At 41.9% G+C, this 21,243-nt stretch overlaps 2 protein-coding genes across 2 annotated transcripts in view; both read left to right on the top strand.

The window, feature by feature from the left end:
* Positions 1 to 2,222, top strand: part of vps13c (vacuolar protein sorting 13 homolog C) — a 127,051-nt gene extending 124,829 nt beyond the window's left edge. Inside the window, exons 83-85 of the mRNA XM_063188627.1 lie at positions 146 to 269; positions 649 to 729; positions 1,401 to 2,222. Of these exons, the coding sequence (XP_063044697.1) occupies positions 146 to 269; positions 649 to 729; positions 1,401 to 1,490 (295 nt within the window). The 3' untranslated portion in view covers positions 1,491 to 2,222. The remainder of the gene's footprint in view (positions 1 to 145; positions 270 to 648; positions 730 to 1,400) is intronic.
* A 5,644-nt stretch (positions 2,223 to 7,866) lies between these two features.
* On the top strand, positions 7,867 to 20,103 carry dhcr7 (7-dehydrocholesterol reductase). Its single transcript, XM_063188032.1, has 8 exons — positions 7,867 to 8,366; positions 11,941 to 12,033; positions 13,607 to 13,829; positions 14,336 to 14,426; positions 15,782 to 15,995; positions 16,429 to 16,633; positions 17,612 to 17,743; positions 18,587 to 20,103. Exons 2-8 carry the CDS (start codon positions 11,954 to 11,956, stop codon positions 19,049 to 19,051), a joined length of 1,410 nt encoding a protein of 469 aa, XP_063044102.1. The 5' UTR covers positions 7,867 to 8,366; positions 11,941 to 11,953; the 3' UTR covers positions 19,052 to 20,103.
* Positions 20,104 to 21,243: the final 1,140 nt, after the last annotated feature.

The following is a 21,243-nucleotide window of genomic DNA, read 5'->3' as shown; positions in this document are numbered from 1 at the left end:
CGGCTTAAACCCAGAAGTATTCAGTGAACAACAAAAACAAGGAAGAATGCCTTTCTCTTCCAAGACTTTTGGAAGGGACTGTATGGCTAAAATAATTACCCAATTGGACCTTTAATGTTGGTTTGATTTTGGTTTGATGTGACAGGCGGGTGATGTGTGTCAAGGAAATCGAGATTGTTGGCCACTTCAGCAAGGACTGGGAGTGCCTCTACAAGTTTTTCTATTCGCTGCCCAAGGTAGAAGAGGCTGACGTCAAGCTTTACTGTAAGGTAAGATGACGAAAGATTTGGCAAGATGCCATACCACCTCCATGTCAGTTTTGGTTTGACAGACATGCTTGTTGCCTTGGACAGACCGGCATCATGCAAAGGTGTGATTTTTTTTTAATTCGATGCAACCAGCGTTGGACCAGACACTAGTAAAAAGGGAAGAAATAGGGTGCCAAGGACTCTGATGAAGACGCTTTGTCAAAATCTTCTAAGTCTAATGCACTGTAAATAAATAAGAAATAATTGAAAAGACATCCGTGTGGCACCAGATTTCTTCCCTTTTTACGCTTGTTATTAGTTGTCTGTTTGGTTGAACATGCTTGCTCATTATGTGTTTGGACGTGTGGTTTTGTAATGGGTGTTTTTATCCTACTGTAAGGAGCAACAAAAACTGAGGATTGCAAAGAAGGATGGCCATGACGTGAGGACGGTGCACATGAGACATGCAGGACTTGCTGAGGTTAGACCACCACACAGTACAGCATTAGTACAAAGCTATCACAAATCATTCAGAAGGTATCTGTATAATACAGTGTCTCAGACTTCACACACACACACACACACACCGGACGCACGCGCACACACACAAAGTCAGAGAGGGAAAGAGAGACTGGCATCAAAGAAGGGAGAAGCAGACCGTTTTCTCTGTGTGTGAGAGAGACAGAGTCAGGGCGGCTAATGATTTTCCCAGATTAATGTTCTGTTTGTTAACACTTGAAATTATGCATTTTTCAATAACCATTATCATTTGCCAGCTATAACATTATTTAGCTGACTCTTTTATCCAAGACAGTCTCCCTAACCATTGGGCTACGGGTGCCACATTACTGTCGAAACAACTTTATGAATAATCATATAATTGTTATTAAATATAATGTACATACATATAACATAATTATATTATACATAATTTAATTTGTAATTGTATGTACAAATTCCCTGTGTAAAGCCAGTCATGTTCCATTTATATATCACTTTGCAATGTTGCATGTATCTGACTGTGTGTGTGTGTGCGCGCGTGTGTGTGTACATACTTCTACGGTGCGTATGTCTGCCTGTGTATGCTGCCTCTGTGTCTACCCATGCCTCTGAGAAAATGCCATCTAGTTTTAATTGTGTTTTGATTCTCAGAAATTGCACAATGCCATCGTGAGGGCTCAAGAGGCCCATCACCAACAGCAGATGACTTCCTTCCGATCTCCTCACCGCCTACAGCCTTGAACAATTATCACCTATAAGCCTTATCTTCCAAATCTTGACTGGCAGTTAACATTTTTAGTTAACTGTATTTTTTCACATAATGTGTAATGTCTTTCATTTTTGATTCTGTTATTGTATTCCAGAACAGATTGTTTTCCATATTTGTTGTGATTGAAATGGTGGTGGGGATCCTTCTATCTTTGTTTACTTGCTTGCATTAGGTTGTGAATATTATGGTTAGAGGTTTGTGACCAAGATTGTTTGTGCAAAAGTTTAATTATTTTGGAGGGCTTCTTGGGTCTTTGTGTCATCATGATGTTGAAGGAAAATTCCGGCCAATTTCCACATGCACTTGTTTTGCTCACGCTACTCTACTCTCTATTAGGTGATTTACAGTACCTCTCAACTTAACCTGGTTTACTCCTGAGCCAGCTTCTTAGTATACCCCTCAGCTAATGGAGGAATGGGTTTGTTTACATATTGTTTGACCTCTGGCACAGGGGACCATGGAGTCATAATCCGTCCATGTGAACAAGAAAAATCTTCGTATACTGGCAAGTAAAGGAAGGCTAGTGTGACCAATACATCTTGAAATTGGCCCGAATTCTAATTTAATTGAAAACAAATAAAATAAATAATTTTGCTAAACCCTGCCATGTCTGCCTTATTGCCATCAAAGTAGCAATCTGTTTGCAAGCATGTTTTGAGTTATAGAGGAAAAAAAAGATTTATCAAGCATGGGTGAAAATTGTCAAACGTAATCTAAGGTGAATTTAAGGTTATAGCAATTTTATTTTCCACAAAAGTGGCGTCACCAGCCCACCTTCAACAACCAACTTACTTCAAATGAATCTCGTTTGTGCTGTGCAAAGAAATGTTTGTGCTATTGCAGTTATGCCGATATTCACTTTGGGAGCACAGTTCATATGCATCACATCACCAGCTCCCTCTCAACTCCCAAATAACGTCAAACAAGTCTCCATTGTTTGCACAAGTGGCCCACCCAAAAAGAACACCTACCACAAATCAAGCATGATGTCAGAGCCATAATATTGTGCTACTGCTTTATTGCATCTGGTATTGGAGGCCTTGGCCGTATCACAGGTAATATGACAGGCATCACAGGTATCATCATTTACAGCAAAATGTTTAACACTATGCAGGATCACTTTGTGGTGAAGATCATGTGCACTCCAGCAAGCGACAAACCCAAAGAAGACATCCAAAAGCACACTGGAATGGTTGGAAAAGGGGAAAAACACTTCTGAAATAGCAAACAATTATTCTAGATTTAAATTTAGTTGACAGGGGGGATGTGAAATCTGTCGTGGGGAGAAAGAATCCTTCTCATGTTAAGTGGTTGAACATATTAGAGGATTGGGGGAAAATACCACCAAATTGCAAGGAGCTCAATGATGAATACAAGAAACATCTGGAGGCTGCCATTGCTGTCTTAGGGTGTGCATCCAAATAATATGGGTGGGGTATAAAAGCAATTTCTATTCTAAATTTTTCCAGACCTCCAGTTAAAAGATCATAATGTTGTGTGTTATACCATTATTTCTTGAGATATTACACACTTTGTAGGTAAAATTAAGGGGTGCCAATACTGCTGGCTATAACTAAGCACTTCCATAGTGAATGAAAAAAGGTTGTCAGTCTGGTTTTAAACCTGCTTCCCTTACAACAGGGGTGGGGAACCTTTTTCATTCGAAGGGCCACTTCAAATTCATCCGAAGGCCGCAAAAGTCCTCCGAGGGCCGTACTATGAACACAAACCAGGATTTTCCCCTTCACTTTAGGCCTATATTGAAGGCAGCCACCTTTTAAATAAACACCACCTTCTCTAGGTTCCCTGAATATAACTTAATTGTATTGCAAATGCATTTTCTAAGATTCCTTTACAAAATATGTCATATTTCATGTGAAGCTGAATAACATTAAAATTATATCGGGGGCCGGATAAAACAGCCTCAAGGGCCGCAAACGGCCCTCGAGACAAAGGTTCCCCACTCCTGCCTTACAATAAGGGGAAGATTACACACACACACTCACACACAACACACTGTACATACATTACCTGCACAGTATGTTCCAAGCAACACCCCAGTGGTCTGCACATTGAAACAAAACAAAAGACACAGCAATGAGTGAGACAGAGTTGTTTGCAATTTCAAAGACAACTCTGTTTCATTCGTTGATGGTCTCTGTACACAAAACCTGGCCTTCAGGGATGATGTTAAGCTGCCCAATAATAGTCACGTTGCCATGCAGCATATCCAAGGCCTCAAGATGAAACTGAAGAGAAATGAGGCCTTCCATGACACTGAAATGCCGATTTTCAGGGACAAGAAGGTCACAAAGTGACAATTTGATTAGGCTATTGTAGGATTGTGAAGGGAGAAAGATTACATACATCGGAGGGTGCTTCTCCTTCATTCACCTTAAGTGAATATAGCCTTGGCCAGGAGGAATTGATGTCATCAGGTGGTATCGACCGTTCACCAGCTGTCTCAACCCTCAACCACAACAACCTCCCAGTGGTGGGTTGGCAGTGGTGGCTAAGTCACTGCCCATCTCCTCCTCCTGGCTTCCAGCTAACCTCCTCCCTACTACTGCATGACCAGCACGAGACTTTTTTGCTGCCTCCCCCATCCTGCGAGCTGCAACCTTTCTTTCCCTCCCTCCCAGTCCGATTAGGCGAGTACATTTAGGTTTTAACCCCAAAAAAATTGATACAAAAGGTTTTTTTATGGATTCTATTACTATTGGACCTGCTAAATGACATACTAAAAATCTAGTAAAATCTGACTTTGGGAAATGAGTTTTTTCAACATAGCTGCCATAGGCTTATTATAAGGGTCAAGAGACACTCCAGGTGAATAGGCCAAAAAATTTAGCTTGCCGATATCACCATGAAACTTAATCCGGTGATTACTCACATATTTGTGAGGAAAAAAATGTATTGCAAGTTTTCTGAAATGTTATGTTTTAATATGGTAATTGGACTGTATCTAATTAAATATGCATTAAATTTCAAAATGCAAAAACTCAAAATCTGAAAAAGCCAAGCTCAAAATTACTCTTTTATTTTGTTTCTAGTAAGCCAGAAGATATCTTCAGAAGAGATTATGGACATCTCTTTTTGTTTTGTAGTAAATCTAAAAATCTTTGTGCAGACTCACCAGCTAGCATTTTTTTTCAAAACATGATTATTTAACATCTCTCTTAGATAAATAATTGAGTTTTATGTTTCTCAAGTTCTTCCAGACATTCTTTGAGTCTGGTGGTATCATTCTTAGCATGTATCAAGGGCAAGGTCAGCTGTCCTCAAATCATAGCCTCTCCACAGAGGTGTACTAAGGGCTGGTGCTGGGACTCCTATTTGCCATGTACACCACATCACTGGGCCATGTTATCTGTTCTCACAGCTTCTCATACTACTGTTACACCGATGAAGCACAGTTACTTTGTGCCAGATGACTCCACGGTCACACACATTTCCGCTTGCCTCTCTGAACTATCCACAAGTATGAAGGAATGCAACCTTCAGTTGAGCCTCGCCCAAATGCACTGCTGGTGATCCCAGCCAAAGATTTAGGTTGCCATGATATCGAACTCAATATGGATTCTGTTGCCTCAAATAAGGCCACAATAAATCTAAGTGTCATTGTTGATGACCATCTATCATTCTCTGACCACATAGCCTCAGTTTCCCAGTCATGTCCTCTTTTTCATGCCCTAATTGAATACAAGGCCCTGACCCTTGTCTATGAAGCTACAACAGGCCCTACTCTGGCTTACCCGAAAATGCTAAAGCCCTATGTCCTTTCATTGTCTCCAGTACCAACCGTTTCACCTTGCCCTCTACTTACACATGTAGTGGCTCCTGTCTATTCAGTTCAGCTGCTGAAAGACCCAAAATACCTAGTGACACCATGATTCATCACTGATGATGTGCCCTGACAAACAACACATGGATATTACCATAGCAGTAGTGTCTTTATCCACCCAAACAGCACTCCAAACAAACAGATCCTGAAAACATGTTAGTTCATGCCAATGTAATTATCATGTAGTAACCTTTATTTTAAAAAACTTTGATCTTGAAAATGACACCTTTCCTGAAGTTAGATTTTCCTAGATTTTTAGTATGTTAGTAAGGACAGCTGGATGTATTGAAATCAGTTGAAAAACCTTTTGTATCAATTTTTTGGGGGTTTGGTGCATTTTGGCCATAGATGTACTCGACTATAGATGGCTCCACACCGACTCAGGGAATCTTTGACAGCTAAACCTCGACGGGGAACAGCCATTCCTTACACTCATGCGGGAGGTCCTGATACTTGGCGCTTTTCCTTTCAAACACCTGTTCACACCCCTATTCCCATGGGACAGTGAGTTCGATGAGGATGATCTTCCGACCACAGTATCACATCCGTCCTCAGGGATGTCTGGACAACCTCTGGGAACTTCATTCTTCCCCCCAGATCGACCTTCATTTCTCAGGATTGAGCCTTTTGCAGCAGACTGGGTTTTGCTGTAACTGTGTAATTGGTGGCTTTCCCCCTTCCCTTACAAACTGGATTGCTGTTGCCTTTGGGTGTTTTTGTCAATTAGAAAAGTACATTAACATTTCACACACACAACCATGTTGTCCAATCTTACACACCCAAGTATATAGCCTACTTCACAAACCTCATACACCCATCAATGCATATCACAGCCATGCACATCCACATTAATGCTGTAAGTAGGCCTACTGTATAAAACTATGCTTGTGTAGCATAATTTAGTGCAGTAAGCCAATTGACGCTTGGTAAACGCTGTTTTTCTGTCTATTTTATAGTAATTTTATGGGCCTGTATCCACTGCCAGGTGGTAGCTGTTCAAACAGATTGCAGCCCGGGTATGATGTGTCTCAGAACGGAATTAGCCTTTTTAGGCAGCGGGTGTACTGTAAAGGCTCTCGAGAGAGGGAAGAGGGCAGCCGATGATGGAGTATTCTGAGAATATAAAATCTTTACTGTTTGCTGTGCCAGGACCCTGTTTCTGAAAAGCATTGTATAAATATATTCTGAAGTTGAGGCTTATCCTGGCTATGATGGGGATTTATTATTCATTATTATTATTATTAATAATAATAATAATAATAATGCATTTTTATTTAAAAGCGCCTTTCAAAACACTCAAGTACACTGTACAGAGAGAAACAAAAATATAACAAGACACATAAACAGAAATTTGAAACAAAAATAAATAAAAATTAATATTAAAAAAAAATAATACATAAAATAAAACAGAGTTTAAGAATCATAAAGATCTATCTAAAGAGGCTATCTGAAACAGATGGGTTTTTAGCCTGGATTTGAACAGGGGCACAGAGTCAATATTGCGGATGTCAGGGGGAAGGGCATTCCACAGCTGAGGAGCAGAGCAGCTAAAAGCTCTATTCCCCATGGAATTAAGACGGGCAGAGGGGACAGAGAGGAGAATGGAGGAAGAGGAACGGAGGGGGGCGGGAGGGAACAGCAATGTGAATAAGATTAGATAGATAAGGGGGGCAAGATTGTGGATAGCCTTGAAGGTGTGGAGAAGTATTTTAAAATGAATTCTATCTTTGATAGGGAGCCAGTGGAGATGTTGCAGTGCAGGGGTAATATGGTGACAGGAAGGGGTTTTAGTGATGATGCGGGCAGCCTAGTTCTGGACCAGTTGGAGCTTGTGGAGAGATTTTTGAGGGAGACCAAAGAAGAGAGAATTACAGTAATCAATGCGGGGGATAAGGTGTTGCTATGAACACAGAGTGTTCAGAGCACTTGCAGAGGATGGCCAGTATGCATGCTGTGCCCAGCCCCGCTACCAATCCCTGCAAGCATGTCTCTTTATTTCATGCCTGCCAATCTTCAGGTCCAGATCCTTGCTGCCTTAGCCTGGAAACTCCCATACTGCCTTTAGTTCTACACAATCGTTTGGATCTGAAATACAATCTCACTTGTGATTACCGGTAGGTCTGGTGGTAACCAGGCAATTGCTGCCTACTATCAGGAGGCCAACCAGCTGGCTCAGCTGCACCCCAGAGCCCACAGGGACATGTAGGGTGCACCCCCTTTTCTTTCATAGGAGACTGTTAAGAGATTCCCAGTTTAAACCAAAATAATTGTCATGCTTAGCTTTGGTGAGGAAATACTCATTAAGTTGCAATATATGAGACTTAACATATTCATGAATCATGCTCAAGAAGGCAGTTTAATTCCCAGTAGTTGGCCTGGCTATTAGAAGGCAGTAAATGTATAGAAATAATAGATGATGTGATCACTGAGGTGAGGGGACAGGGAAGAATAATAATTGAGATGTCCTGTTCTTTTAAATTGCCTGAGACTAACCAGAAGTTTTAAAAAAAAATTGAATGCATTTTGTTATTCCAGGTGTAGCAGTAAGACTTTTGTATTTTTGCCTTCCATAAATTCACCAAGTCAAATCTATCCATGATTTTTTTTTTCTCGTGCAGCAAAGCAATGAGACCATATTTGACGATATATAACCACATTCGAAACAGAGATGTCAACCATCTCTGTTTGAAACCCCTCCCATTGTTAGCTATATGGGAATTGGGTTATTATGACAGCCAGTGTTATGAAAACAGCAGTAGTTGCTCGCCATATGGGACGTTGATGACTCATTTCGCCAGGACCAATCAACTGGCGACCCAAGACAGCGTCGCCAATGGCGCCCGGATCACCTTCTCTGACTCCACCTCTACTGTCTTTGCGATGGGGCTTGTTACATCAATGTAGGTAGGCCTACATGTGTTACACAAACAGAAAAGTGAAGAAAAGAGAACAACCGCTGGACTTGAGTGCTTGATTCAGGCTGTGGTCTTCCCGAGTAGCCTACGTGAGTATGTTTTGAGGTCTTGCATAGAGGCTCACTCTGAATGTTCATTCTTGGTTTTGGTTGAAAATTTAAACATAGGATGCTATATCAGTTTCTCGAAGAATTCATGGCCGTAGTTCTGCATTGGTTATAAAGGTTATTGTCGTGCGGTGGAAATGCGTTTGTGGGAGCTGTGCGCACCGGTGCACCGGTTTTTCGGTCGCTTTTTGGAGGGTTTTGAGCGCGGCGTGGGTCCGTGTTCCCTTCGTATAGGCGCACAGCCTTCATCCCATTCAACTTCAAGACGGCATCGATATTTTCACAGCTGCCAGATGTGTTATGAAAGCAGACATAATCCCAGTAGCCTATTGTAGGTAGGCGATAGTGAAACTCAAATCCTGTCCATTCACAAAATATCATTTGACTCTAAACTCAAACATCTATAGGCTAATATCCTGCTATATTCTTAGCATTAGGTAGCCCTAGGCTGTACATTATTATTGGCTATGGTTTGTTAGTTTGTGTTGTATTAACATGGTTGCCGAAAACTGCCTCACGTTCTGCATAGGCTAATCAATCAAAAGGCCAAACATTTTCTCGGTTTGACCATTAGGCAGTGCGGCCTTTGGCCAGTTGCACAAATGAACTTTGTACAGAGATTTCAAAGATATCAAGTCTAGACCATTTCATGACATTACAGCTTAGCTGTTGCATGTAGGCCTATTTCCTTGCTAAAGGGCACTGTCTATGGCTGATATGGGATTCGAATCTGCAACCTTTTGATTCCAAGACCGACTCATGGCGCGTGTCCACCAGCTTCTTCCCAGACCATAGCTGCCTAATTTCCCATACGGAAATAACAGACAAAAACTTACAGGAAGAATAAGTAATGAGCTTACAACTACACGTATTTATCTAAATTGATATATAGCCTATGCCATCATTTACTCCTTAAATAGGCTGTGTTTCGTCATACAAAATATATTTGGTGAAACTTAGGCTACATAAATATAGGCTAGTATTTAAAGAGCAAATTGTGCGCACATCATTAACAACAAATGTGTAGGCATTAAATCACTTTCTTTGTACTCTATGCTACTGAAATGTATGCATTCAGTGGTGAAAGTAGACAGGTGCGCAGTGCGCACAGGTGCGCAGCACCGGTATACAATTTACAGCCGGTGTGCGCAGTAGGCCTACCGGTAAGAGGATGGGTTATGCGGTCCAAAATCCCACATTTGGAAAAAAAAAGAAAGGTCTGCTGTTTCAGTGGAAAACACATAAAACTACACTCTGCCGTTTGAGAAGTGTCCTCCTATGAAGAGACACCCAGAATACAGTCATGAAGCGATTGATATGTAGGCCTAATGCCCATGTTTATTTTGTTTGTTTATTGTTGTGGGTGGTGGTGGGGTTGTCACCAGTGAGAAAAGAAAACTACTTTCACTCCTGCTCATATTGTAGGCCTAATATCATATTCATCCAAATCAACACATTTTTACTCTGAACTGTGGATGTATCATAGAAGTATTCTATGATGGCCTTCTATGTTTTTATATGAAATCAAAAGTGAAGTGATGGCTCACCCATGCAAGAGGGTAGCCCCAGGGTTTACATCCCATTGGTCCGACAGCCCATTAGTCCGACCACACACATACTATGCCCGAACCAAAACGATTCCTAACCCTAATTTAACGGAGGCTAACTAGCAGAGTTGGCGTGGAACGTTGGTAAAAACCTCCCTCCCAAAGCCTCATACAATGCCGATGCCGTTGGACTGGGAGACTGGTCTCATTGTCCAGCAGTATTGTACTGTGTCTCCCATTGCCGGACTGTTGTAGTTGACAAGGTTGTGTGACGGAGGTCATCTTGCATCTGTTCACCCCCCTCGGGGATCGAACGTGCGACCTCGTCAACTACAACGGTTCGGCAATGGGAGACACAGTGCGATACCGCTGGGCCAAGAGACTAGTCTCTCGGCCCAACGGCACGAGACTGTATGAGGCTATCGGAGGGAGGTTTACCAACGTTCCACGCCAACTCTGTGCTAGTTAGCCTCCGTTACACTCTCCCCCTTAAACCTCACTCCCATCCCGGGTCAGCGGCACCACTGTGACGGAGGTCATCTTGCACCTGTTCACCCCCCTCGGGGATCGAACGTGCGACCTCGTCAACTACAACGGTTCGGCAATGGGAGACACAGTACGATACCGCTGGGCCAAGAGACTAGTCTCTCGGCCCAACGGCACGAGACTGTATGAGGCTATCGGAGGGAGGTTTACCAACGTTCCACGCCAACTCTGTGCTAGTTAGCCTCCGTTACACTTGCAGGTTCGATCCCCGAGGGGGACGAGCGGGTGCAAGATGACCTCCGTCACACTAACCATCATTAAAGGCATGTAGCCTGTTAGCCCAATAGCCGGAGCATTTTGCTCCTCTATGGCTTATTGTCTGACTTATGGGCTGTCAGACAAATGGGCTGTCTGATCAATGGGCAGACCCCGCCCACTGTGGCTCCCCAAGGGAGCAGTGCAGCAGGACGGTGCCATGCTCAGGGTACCTGAGTCATGGAGGAAGATGGAGGAGAGCATTGATTGATTACTTCCCTGTAACTTGGCAGGTCAGGAATCGAACCGGCAGTCTTTGGGCTACAAGTCTGACGCCCTAACCGCTCACCCATGGCATGACAATAAAATGTACAAGTCCGTAGGCCTACCTATGGACCTTTACATCCAAAATACAAATAGAAACCATGTATATTAGTGTGAATTTACATATAAAATGCATTGCACATTTGACACTGAAAAATAGAATTAAAAACGATATACATTACCTGAAGCATACAAAGAAAGTAGTCGTATCATACACATTTTCTGTAAATGCCATGTATAATTTGTACTTTATTCATAGGCCTACTAGTTTCAGCTAATGATTCTGTAGGAGCAAACACCAATAGGGACAACTTTCAGGAGTAAATCATGCATGGTATATTTATTTTATAAGAGTTCATAAAGGTTGGAGCAGGCTTCACCCAACAAGTTTTTTTTCTTTTGAGAGTTTTGACCAAAATATTGTTAAACTGAAAAATGAGAAAAGGTCGCACCATGCATAGGTTGTTTATTATTACACAATAATAATTATGTGTAATAATAAAGAACCTATGCATGGTGCAGCCTTTTCTCATTTTTCTTATATATTTTATATAAAACTTTTATATGTTTGACATTACACAAATTTACCAAGAAATGTATTTTTATTTTCACTGTCATATGAAAAACCTGGAAACTTGTAAATATTGTGTATAACTTGTAAATATTGTGGATCCCTTCCATGTGGGTTGGCTCTGGCTTCCTGATTATTTTCCTGTAAACTGGGGCAGATGGTGCATGCACAGTATGGGGACGACGACAAGGGACACATCTTAAAATACGAATTTTAAACAAATTAGTGTGTCAAAATCTGTTATCATTTCATATCTTGGCAATAAACCTAACAAAACGTTTCCATCGTTTTCTTATAGAGGGAGTATTGTTTTTTTTTCTCCACTCTTTCCTACTTTTTCTTCTCTGCTCTCCCTTCCCTGTCATCTTGAAAGGTTGACAGCTGCGATGCCACCACAAAACTCCTCCAAAGTCCCTCCAGCAGAAAACGGCAAATCTGTACAGTATGGGCAGTGGGGACGTGCTTGGTAAGTCTGATGCGTTACTTAATACCACCGCACACATTGATGAGCCATCTTAGATGAGTACCATTAGCAGAGCAACTTCAATGGCTGATAGACACACTTCACGATACCTACAGGGGTGTGAAACTCTCAATATGCACGTGACGTCGTGACCAAAAGAAATCATCCAGAAAATATGAAAAAAGTAGAAATGGTACGTGAACCCCACCTGCAGAATAACTCTATAACTATATTTTTGGGGCGTATTTTGGTGTTACCTCTAACGTCTACCCATTGTGTGCTAATTTTGCACAGCAGTAGGTGAAATGGATTAACAATAAGTGTTGCTTCCTAACTGGACAGGGTGATATCACAGAAGTATGATTTTAATTGCATTGCTTTGTTTTGGTGTTTCCCTATATTGCCTGGGGCAGTGTGTATAAATGAATTTCTGAAACTTTGGAGGATTTTTCATCTGAACACTTACGTGTACAATTTGTCATTGGACATTGGTCCCCATCATCAGGGCAGCTGTGGCCTTATTAGGGAGGGTTGCAGGTTTGAAGCCCACCCTTCCCACCCCTCCCTAACTTTTCCTGTAACAATAAATATTATATCAGACCGAGAAACCAGGATTTGCAGAGTCGTGATACTGTATCGCTGTGCAAGAAGGCAGTATCGTGATACGACCTTTCAAAGCTCTGCTAACCTTCAGTCCAGAAAACAACCACATGATATAATGTGATGGGGCTTCCAATCTTCAAATTATCATATTTTAAAACTTTTTTTATTCTAAAATTATTAGTAGCGTCTTACAAAGCTAATCTACCTATACACAGGGCTGTAGTACTCGAGTCCGGACTCGGCCCGAGTCCGGTCTCAAGTCCGTTTTTTTATGGACTTGGACTTGTCTCGGACTCGGTATTGTTTGGACTCGGACTTGTCTTGGACTCGGACAATGGTTTTGCCAAATTAGGCTTTTGGACTCGCCGGGTCTGTCATTAAGTTTTGTTTAGAACACTGTCCATCATAGATTGTAAAGTGGAGCTTGAAATCCAATAACAAACAAGTTTGTCTTCACATCCATGACATATAGGTTATCTTCTAAGGTTCACACTATTGACATTCATCCTTTTCATTGTTAAACACTGACCGACATGTGACTCGGACTTGACTTGGACTCTAATCTTTTTGGACTCGGTCTTGTCTCGGACTCGAACCTCTTTGGACTCTGACTTGTCTCGGACTTGACTAGTACTGGTCTTGGACTTGTCTTGGACTCTAAAAAGGTGGACTTGACTACAGCCCTNCCTATACACTATCAATTTGTATTCAAAATGTATGTAATGATGTTGGCAAATGTGGAAAAAAAGGAAATTGTTCAATTGAAAAAGATACATTTAAAAAATTGTGGGGTGTATCGAAGCGTAGGTCAAAAATCACAATACAACTGAATCATGACTTGAGTGCATCATTATAGCCCTACCTAGGACTGTAACCAATACCCTGCACATACAGTAACTGTAAGTTGCTTGGATAAAAGCGTCAGCTAAGTGTAATGTTATGTAATGTCATCATATCATTTGTCGTTTTTCAGGCAGGTGGACTGGTTTTCCCTTGCTGGCGTGGTCCTGTTGCTGTGCTGTGCTCCTGGGATCGTGTTCTTCTTTGTTGTGACGTGTGAACAGTACCAGTGCTCCATCAGCCACATCCTCATCGACGTGTTCAGCGGTGACGCCACTCTTGGCTCCATCTGGGAACAAACACCCTCTTTCTCATGGATGGTAGTCAAAATATATTGCATTTGGGTCGTCTTTCAGGTATTTTTGTACAGTTACTTACTACAGATACATTTTAGCTCACATATTTTAACGAAAAGGAACATTTTAAGAAAGGTTTTCATGGTTCATTTTTTTAAAGGCACACCCCAAAGGGAGCTTGGCAAAAATAATTCTCAAAAAATATAATTAATCAAATACATTGTTTGTTTGGTTCACAAGCATCCATCAAAAAAATATGGTTCACGAGCATCTGTCAAAAAACATCTCCAGTTCTGTTGGTTTTCATTCAGTTGTGTTGTATTGTACACAGCAGCTGGGAATAATGTTTGCACTTTTAGCCTACTGAAGTATGTTGAATAGTGCAATGCATCACAATTATCGCAATGTATCCAGTGTTTCTCATCAGGGAGTGTGTGAGGATGGACTATATTGATACCTTCATAACAAGTGAAGGCAGGCTGCAATGGAAACTTCTGCTTATATGCTGCTTAACATAGAGCAGAGGTATTATCAACCATTATTACTAATAACTGTCTCTACAACAGGTGGTGCTTTACATGTATTTCCCTGACATTACTCACAAAATATTGCCTGGCTACGCTGGCGGCGTTCAAGACGGAGCAAGAACACCTGCAGGTAAAGAACAACGTCAACATGATCATCAACATGATTTGGCAAAATCCGTGAAGCGGACACAGATTTCGTGTCCCAAAGATCCGTGTCCATTCCACAGAATTTTGAGAGATCAGGCTGACAACATATATAATTGTCAAAAAATATCTTCCTCTTCATTCGCATTGTGGGGTAAAGGCGGAGTTGTCCATTGCCACAGTTACATGCATATGCATTCAGGTCAGGGAGTGGAAGTCTTGAAAATGAGTTGAACCTGACATGGTCAGCCATATCAATTCGTTAAGTTTTCCTGTTACAGACATGTAAAAGTTGTATCTTTTACCTGACATGTTTTGACGGTGTAACTTCCGTCTTCATCAGATGGTCACATGGATGTTGATGTGCAACGTGCCCACAATCAGCTGATGTTGTGGAGGTGTGACCTTCCTGTCGATACTAGCTGCGTTTGCAATCACACAAATATTTTTGTGATCACATTAAGATCTGCTTGGTCTGATAAAGGTGGGGTTGAATGCTTGGCAAACAAGATGGACAGAAATATCTAACGTGATTTCCCAAGACGTAAAAAATGCTGCTTCCTACTTGAAGCAGCAAGTGAACTGCCTTACACGCATGTGGACTACACCCGCAATTCACGTCAGATAGATGAACGCCAATCAGGGTAGATTAATGACGGCATGGAGGAGGTCCCATGCCAAAGCAGTTGCTCTGACCTGGCTGCGCCACTGCTTAGCAAAAAAAAAAAAAATTCCAGCGATGGTCTACCGCCATGTGACATGACTGCGGCGCATGCCGCGTCGTGGACAGAAATTCTAACCAGGATACTTCACGCGGTACACAGTGGACATGTTCGCTGCCTAGCAAACTTACTGCCTGGCAGCACTGCTCCATCCTGAACCACCTTGTTGACAGTTTGGTCAAACCTCTTACTGTTAAAATTGAGGCCTCAGGTCAGGATGGTGGTCCATGTGTGAGAGAGCATGTATGCTCCCTCATCCCCGTTCATGGTGGTTGGGCTGCGCTTTGGGATCTCTATTTACTCTTTAATCCAATGGTGATAACGTTATAGATGTGTATAACAATCATTTTGTGTACCTGAATACTTATTATTTGTGTAAAAGGTAACATTTTGTGTATGGGCACCAGGAAATCTGGAAAGGAACTGCTAAAAATGTCACACAGTGCACCTAAATAAAATTTCCCACACAACTGTTTTTTTTAAATTGTTTTGGCTGTTCTCTATACACCTAGTTGTGACTAAAAATGGTTCATCTGGTATGTTCTTTTGCAAATACATCAATGTTAATATGCCAGAATAGCAAAATAGCTACTTTCTATTTCTTCTCATGTCTACCCAGGCCTCATCAATCAATACCAGATCAACGGACTTCAGTCATGGATTATCACTCATGTGCTGTGGCTGCTGAACGCTAAGTACTTCCACTGGTTCTCCCCGACAATAATATTCGACAACTGGATTCCATTGCTATGGTGCACCAATATTCTGGGCTATGCCGTGTCCACCTTTGCATTCATCAAAGCATACCTCTTTCCAACCAACCCAGAAGACTGGTGAGGATCCTAGCATATTGGACTGTGTGTGTGTGTGTATATGTGTGTGTGTGTGCACTAGTAAGTCATGATGAAATGATTGCATTTCTGCTGTAGCTGAGCAAACTGCATGCAAGAGAGATAGACAATTGAAAGTGCAGTTACTACGTACTTTGTCACAATTGATGCCTGAAAATGGTCTTCATTACACCACCTTTATTTTGTGACAAAGCCTTATGGTCTAAATGTGTCCCTTTTTAGAGATATTACTTTGTCAAATTTGCTGTAGCTACAAATTCCAACCTAGTACCAAGGCCTTTAAGGCATTTTTCTCAATTTCAATGTTGCTGTAGTTTCTACACTTTGCCTTTGTAGTGCAGAATTAGTGCATTACATGTGTACACTTGTGTCTTTTTTAATTTCATGCTTATTGTCTGGTTGTCTTTTTTCGCAGCAAATTTTCTGGTAATGTACTGTACGACTACATGATGGGAGTTGAGTTTAACCCCAGGATTGGGAAGTGGTTTGACTTCAAACTCTTCTTTAATGGGCGACCTGGAATAGTGGCTTGGACGCTCATCAACCTGTCCTACGCTGCTAAGCAGCAGGAGCTGTATGGTTATGTCACCAACTCCATGATCCTTGTCAACGTACTACAGGTGACCTCTCTCTCATACCCCACACAAGGCTAATTTTCATTCTCATTCTCATTGTTTATTTATAGCCCCAATTCCATTGGAGTTGGGCCACTTGGTAAAGACAAAAACGCTATCAATTTCAAAACATTCATGCACAATATATACAAAAACTGTCAATTACAAAACATCCATACATTAGATGTAGAAATTAAGAAAGTTGGTAGAAATTTTGGTTAACAAATTTCTTGAGGACACGGTCAATGTTTTGAAGGCCTGATCTAAGTCCTATTCAGCTTTCATGGGAAGAGCTGAAATGGTTCTTGGAGATTATGGTTCTTAACATCCAGTATATGTGAACATCTGGTTTCAACTTTTACCTCTGTTAGTGATTTGGGCTCAGCAGAGTTACTGTACAAATGTTGGCGTAAATGAGAATTTCTACCTGTTCAAAAACTTTTTTTTTCTTTTCTAACTGGGACTCTTTACCGTTTGCCAGAGAGCATAAGCTTATACTCTTAAAGGGACACTGTGAGATTTTTTGTTTTTTATTTCCAGAATTCATGCTGCCCATTCACTAATGTTACCCTTTTCATGAATACTTACCACCACCATCAAATTCTAAGTATTCACTATGGCTGGAAAAATTGCACTTTTTATACATGAAAAGGAGGATCTTCTCCATGGTCCGCCATTTTGAATTTTCAAAAATAGCCATTTTTAACTGCAAAAATGACTGTACTTGGACCACACTAGAAAATATTTGTTTATTACTTAGTAAACTTTCATGTAAAGATCAAATTTGGCAATAGGCAGCCCAGTTTCAACCTTTTTTTGACCATTTCCTGCACAGTGTCCCTTTAATGTTAAACACTTTTGAATTGAACATTTGAATGGTCCTCAATTATTTTCCCAGCATGCTTCCTCTTATTATCTTTTATGACATCGGAATGTGGATTTCATATTTAAAACTTAATGTATATTTTCTGTCCATCCCTTCAGGCTTTATATGTGCTGGATTTCTTTTGGAACGAGGCGTGGTACTTGAAAACCATTGACATATGTCATGACCACTTCGGTTGGTATCTCGGCTGGGGAGACTGCGTATGGCTGCCTTTCCTCTACACTTTACAGGTTTGAACACTTTTACCATAAATTCAAACTAAAGGTTAAATGAATGCTCTGGAGTTGAAGAATATCTGGTTTTTGCATGTTTGGAATTGTGTAAGAGCTTTAAAATGTGTTTTGTGATATGCCTGCATTGTATAGCACACCTACAGTAACATGGCTAACGCGATGATCAAACTTTCTCAAAATAGATCCAATTGACGTGATTATGCTCTCAGGTGCAAGAAAAAAAACCTGCTAAATGCCTAATCCCTTTTTGGGAAAAGGTGCCCTCAGTCTATAAAAACTTAATATCTCAGCTGTCAAAGCACATAAATACATGAACTAAGATGCATTCAAAAGCTAGGACCCTCATTATGCGTTACAGTGGGTTCATTCAGCCACATAACGTACCCATCCTAGCTCAGTGAGCCCAATGTCATCTTGTCTTTCCTCCTATTGGTGGGTTAGGGGACTGAGTCTGCCTATTTTCTCTTGATGTTGTCTATCTGTATCACATGCACTGCAATGACACAGGCCAATTTTCCGTAAGGAATATAAATAATCTGTCTGTGTGTGCGTCTCTATTTTTCCATCAATCTCTCACCTCTCATTTTATTATATATGTATCAATCTACTATAATTTTATATCCTTGTCACTTCATGTGACACCATGTCTTTTAATAGCATGTACTACTTTCTAAATGTTCAGTGTGGAAAGCTTGTATGTTTTGTGTATCCTAAATGTTATAAATGTTTTGCATGAGTGAAGATCACTGACCTGCAAATCAAATCTATCTTTGGGTAAAAATAAAGGTTTTCTAATCGAATCATATCTAATCTAATTAATCTTTCTTTCCCCAACAACAGGGACTGTACCTGGTCTACAACCCCATCCAGCTCAGCACACATCACGCTGCAGGCGTCCTCGCCCTGGGACTGGTTGGCTACTACATCTTCCGCTCCACCAATCACCAGAAAGACCTGTTCCGCCGTACCGAGGGCACCTGCAGCATCTGGGGACGGAAGCCCACGTTCATCGAATGCAAGTACTACTCGGCGGACGGCACGCCCCACAAGAGCAAGCTCCTGACCTCAGGGTTTTGGGGCGTGGCGCGCCACTTCAACTACACAGGGGATCTGATGGGCTCGTTGGCCTATTGTGCAGCTTGTGGAGGTGGCCACCTGCTGCCGTACTTTTACTTTGTGTACATGACCATCCTTCTGGTGCATCGCTGTGTGCGAGACGAGCACCGATGCGGCGCCAAGTACGGCGAGGACTGGAAGAGGTACACGGCGGCCGTGCCCGTGCGGCTCCTGCCTGGACTGTTCTAACAACAACAACAACAGCATGAACATGTCGTTGTAGTGTAACCGCAGAGATACACCAGCGGCGACGCGATTCAAGCGACAGAGTGCAGCAGCAAGCGATACGAGCGATTGAGGAGACAAGAGTATGTCCGTACAGGCAGAAGGCAAAGCATTCAAGCATTCCCATTGGCTGTGGTCACTGACCTCTATACAGTCATTGGCTGTCGCGGCTTGTCGCCGAACCGCGTCATAGAAAGTTGAAAAGATTTCAACTTCAAATTGTCGCGCTCGTCGCGCAAATCGCTCTAGTCTCCAGAATCGCTTTTGTCTCTCGACTCAATACAAAGTCAATTACTTCCGTCGCTCGACTCGCTCAGATCGCCGCTGGTGTATTTCTGCGGTAAGATGTTAAGGATCGTTTCTCACCTTTACACCTGTGAAGAGAACTTGGATCAACAGCAATCAACTTCCATTTTTAAAATCATTCCTGTGAGGCTCCTGGACGACTCCAACAACAACAACAACATGTATTTATATAGCACAATATCACAACAATGCAGTTGACTCAAGTGCAAATACACATCTCCACATTCACACACAACACTAATTCTGGAGGCTACAGTGCGCCGTCACTTGTCCAGTCTTCACATTGTAATGATGTACCGTATGGGGCCTTTCATCACATGACAGCTTCTACTGTATCTGGATTATTATTCTAGTGGGCATAGGTGTGCACAGATAGGGATGAGGTGGTGCTAAAGCATCTGCCCCTTTTCCCTACTGGATAAAAAATGCCTTTTTTGAAAGTTTTTGTCGCAATGCACTGTGGTCCACATGTTGACGTGATAATCTACAAATGCTTCACGATCAAAAGCATGTGAAAATAATGCCCGATACAATATATGGCCTCTAGCCTAATAAGCCAGCCAGAAGTTCCACATGCCCCCAACACGCCCCTTTCAGCACTTGCCCCCCAAAATGTCTGTGCGCGCCACTGCTAATGGGGCCTTTCATCACGTGTCACCTTCTGTCTCTGGACCATCATTCCAAAGCAGATATAAGCAGCGTCTGGTGGTGTAGACTCAGGGCTTGACATTAACTTTTTTCACCCACCGGCCACTGTGGCTAGTAGTTTCCCCGAGTCGCTAGCCATTCAGGTATTCCACAAGCCACACATTTTAAATTGTTTTTGTTTTCTTTATCATGATACTATACGTCTTACCTCAGAAGATGAGGTGCTAAAGCAAGATGAGTGTAAAGCTTTCTACATGGAAGTATAGAAACTTAAGAGTTACTGAGCTTTTTCTTGAACTTAAATACAAACAATTGATACACAAGGGGCAAACAACAGAATATAGGCTACTATGACGCGCATGTCATACCAAGGAATAAGCTGCCAGCCAAATTGGCTAGTGACACTGAAAGTATTACTAGCCACAGCCAAGTTTTACCAGCATTTGGCCGGTTGGCAGGTGCCAGTGTCAAGCCCTGGTGTAGACACCCCCACTGTCTTCTAATGGAAACAGTTAATGCCCTGCTTCTCTTCAAAACGGTGATTGTTTGATGTTTCTGACTGGACTATTCTCTTTTTTAATGTTTTGAGGGGCATTTTTGCCTATTTCGACAGGACAGTATGAGAGGTGACATGAAATCAGTGGGAGAGAGAGATGCGGGAGGATCGGGAAATGACCTCCGGCCGAAATTGAACCGGGATTCCTGGCATAACAGTGCAGTGCCCTACCGTTTGAGCCAAGGCAGGGCCCTGCCTGGACTATTCTGTCATTTGTGCATGTGTATGTGTGTGTGATTTTGACCTGTACTGGCTAGCTATTCTGCTGATGTACCTATGATATAGTCTCATAACTAGAGCAGAGATTTTTTTTTAGGAGGAGATAAGTCACTGTCGTAAGTGTCCATAGAAATTAACGGTGAAGATTCGTAACGCAAATATGGTGTCTACCCGCACATCTCCCGCCTTTCTGGCAACAAGAACCAACTGCCTGTTGAGCTGCTTTGCCAATCATCTGGCTGCATCGGCGCACGCAAATTGTTGTGTATGCTCAGTTGTGAAAAGCTGTCGCTCTCGTGCCACTATGGAACTACTGCGCCTACGCTCTGTCAAAAACAAAACGTGAGAAAAGTGGCTTAAAAAGCTTTATTTTGACTTGCATGAAACAACCAAGCAGTCTAAATTGATAAACTTTTCACGGCGGTTT

The sequence above is a fragment of the Engraulis encrasicolus genome, chromosome 22 (assembly GCF_034702125.1).
Source record: "Engraulis encrasicolus isolate BLACKSEA-1 chromosome 22, IST_EnEncr_1.0, whole genome shotgun sequence".
In the NCBI taxonomy this organism is placed as follows: domain Eukaryota; kingdom Metazoa; phylum Chordata; class Actinopteri; order Clupeiformes; family Engraulidae; genus Engraulis; species Engraulis encrasicolus.
Note: the sequence above shows the minus strand (reverse complement) of the source record. Positions and strands in the feature narration are given on the sequence as shown.

Bases quoted from the DNA above. Each gene is read 5' to 3' on its own strand.
- dhcr7 (XM_063188032.1), top strand. From the start codon at position 11,954: ATGCCACCACAAAACTCCTCCAAAGTCCCTCCAGCAGAAAACGGCAAA. The intron at 13,830-14,335 runs GTATTTTTGTAC...TCTCTACAACAG, and splicing joins GCATTTGGGTCGTCTTTCAG to GTGGTGCTTTACATGTATTT. The intron at 15,996-16,428 runs GTGAGGATCCTA...CTTTTTTCGCAG, and splicing joins CCAACCAACCCAGAAGACTG to CAAATTTTCTGGTAATGTAC.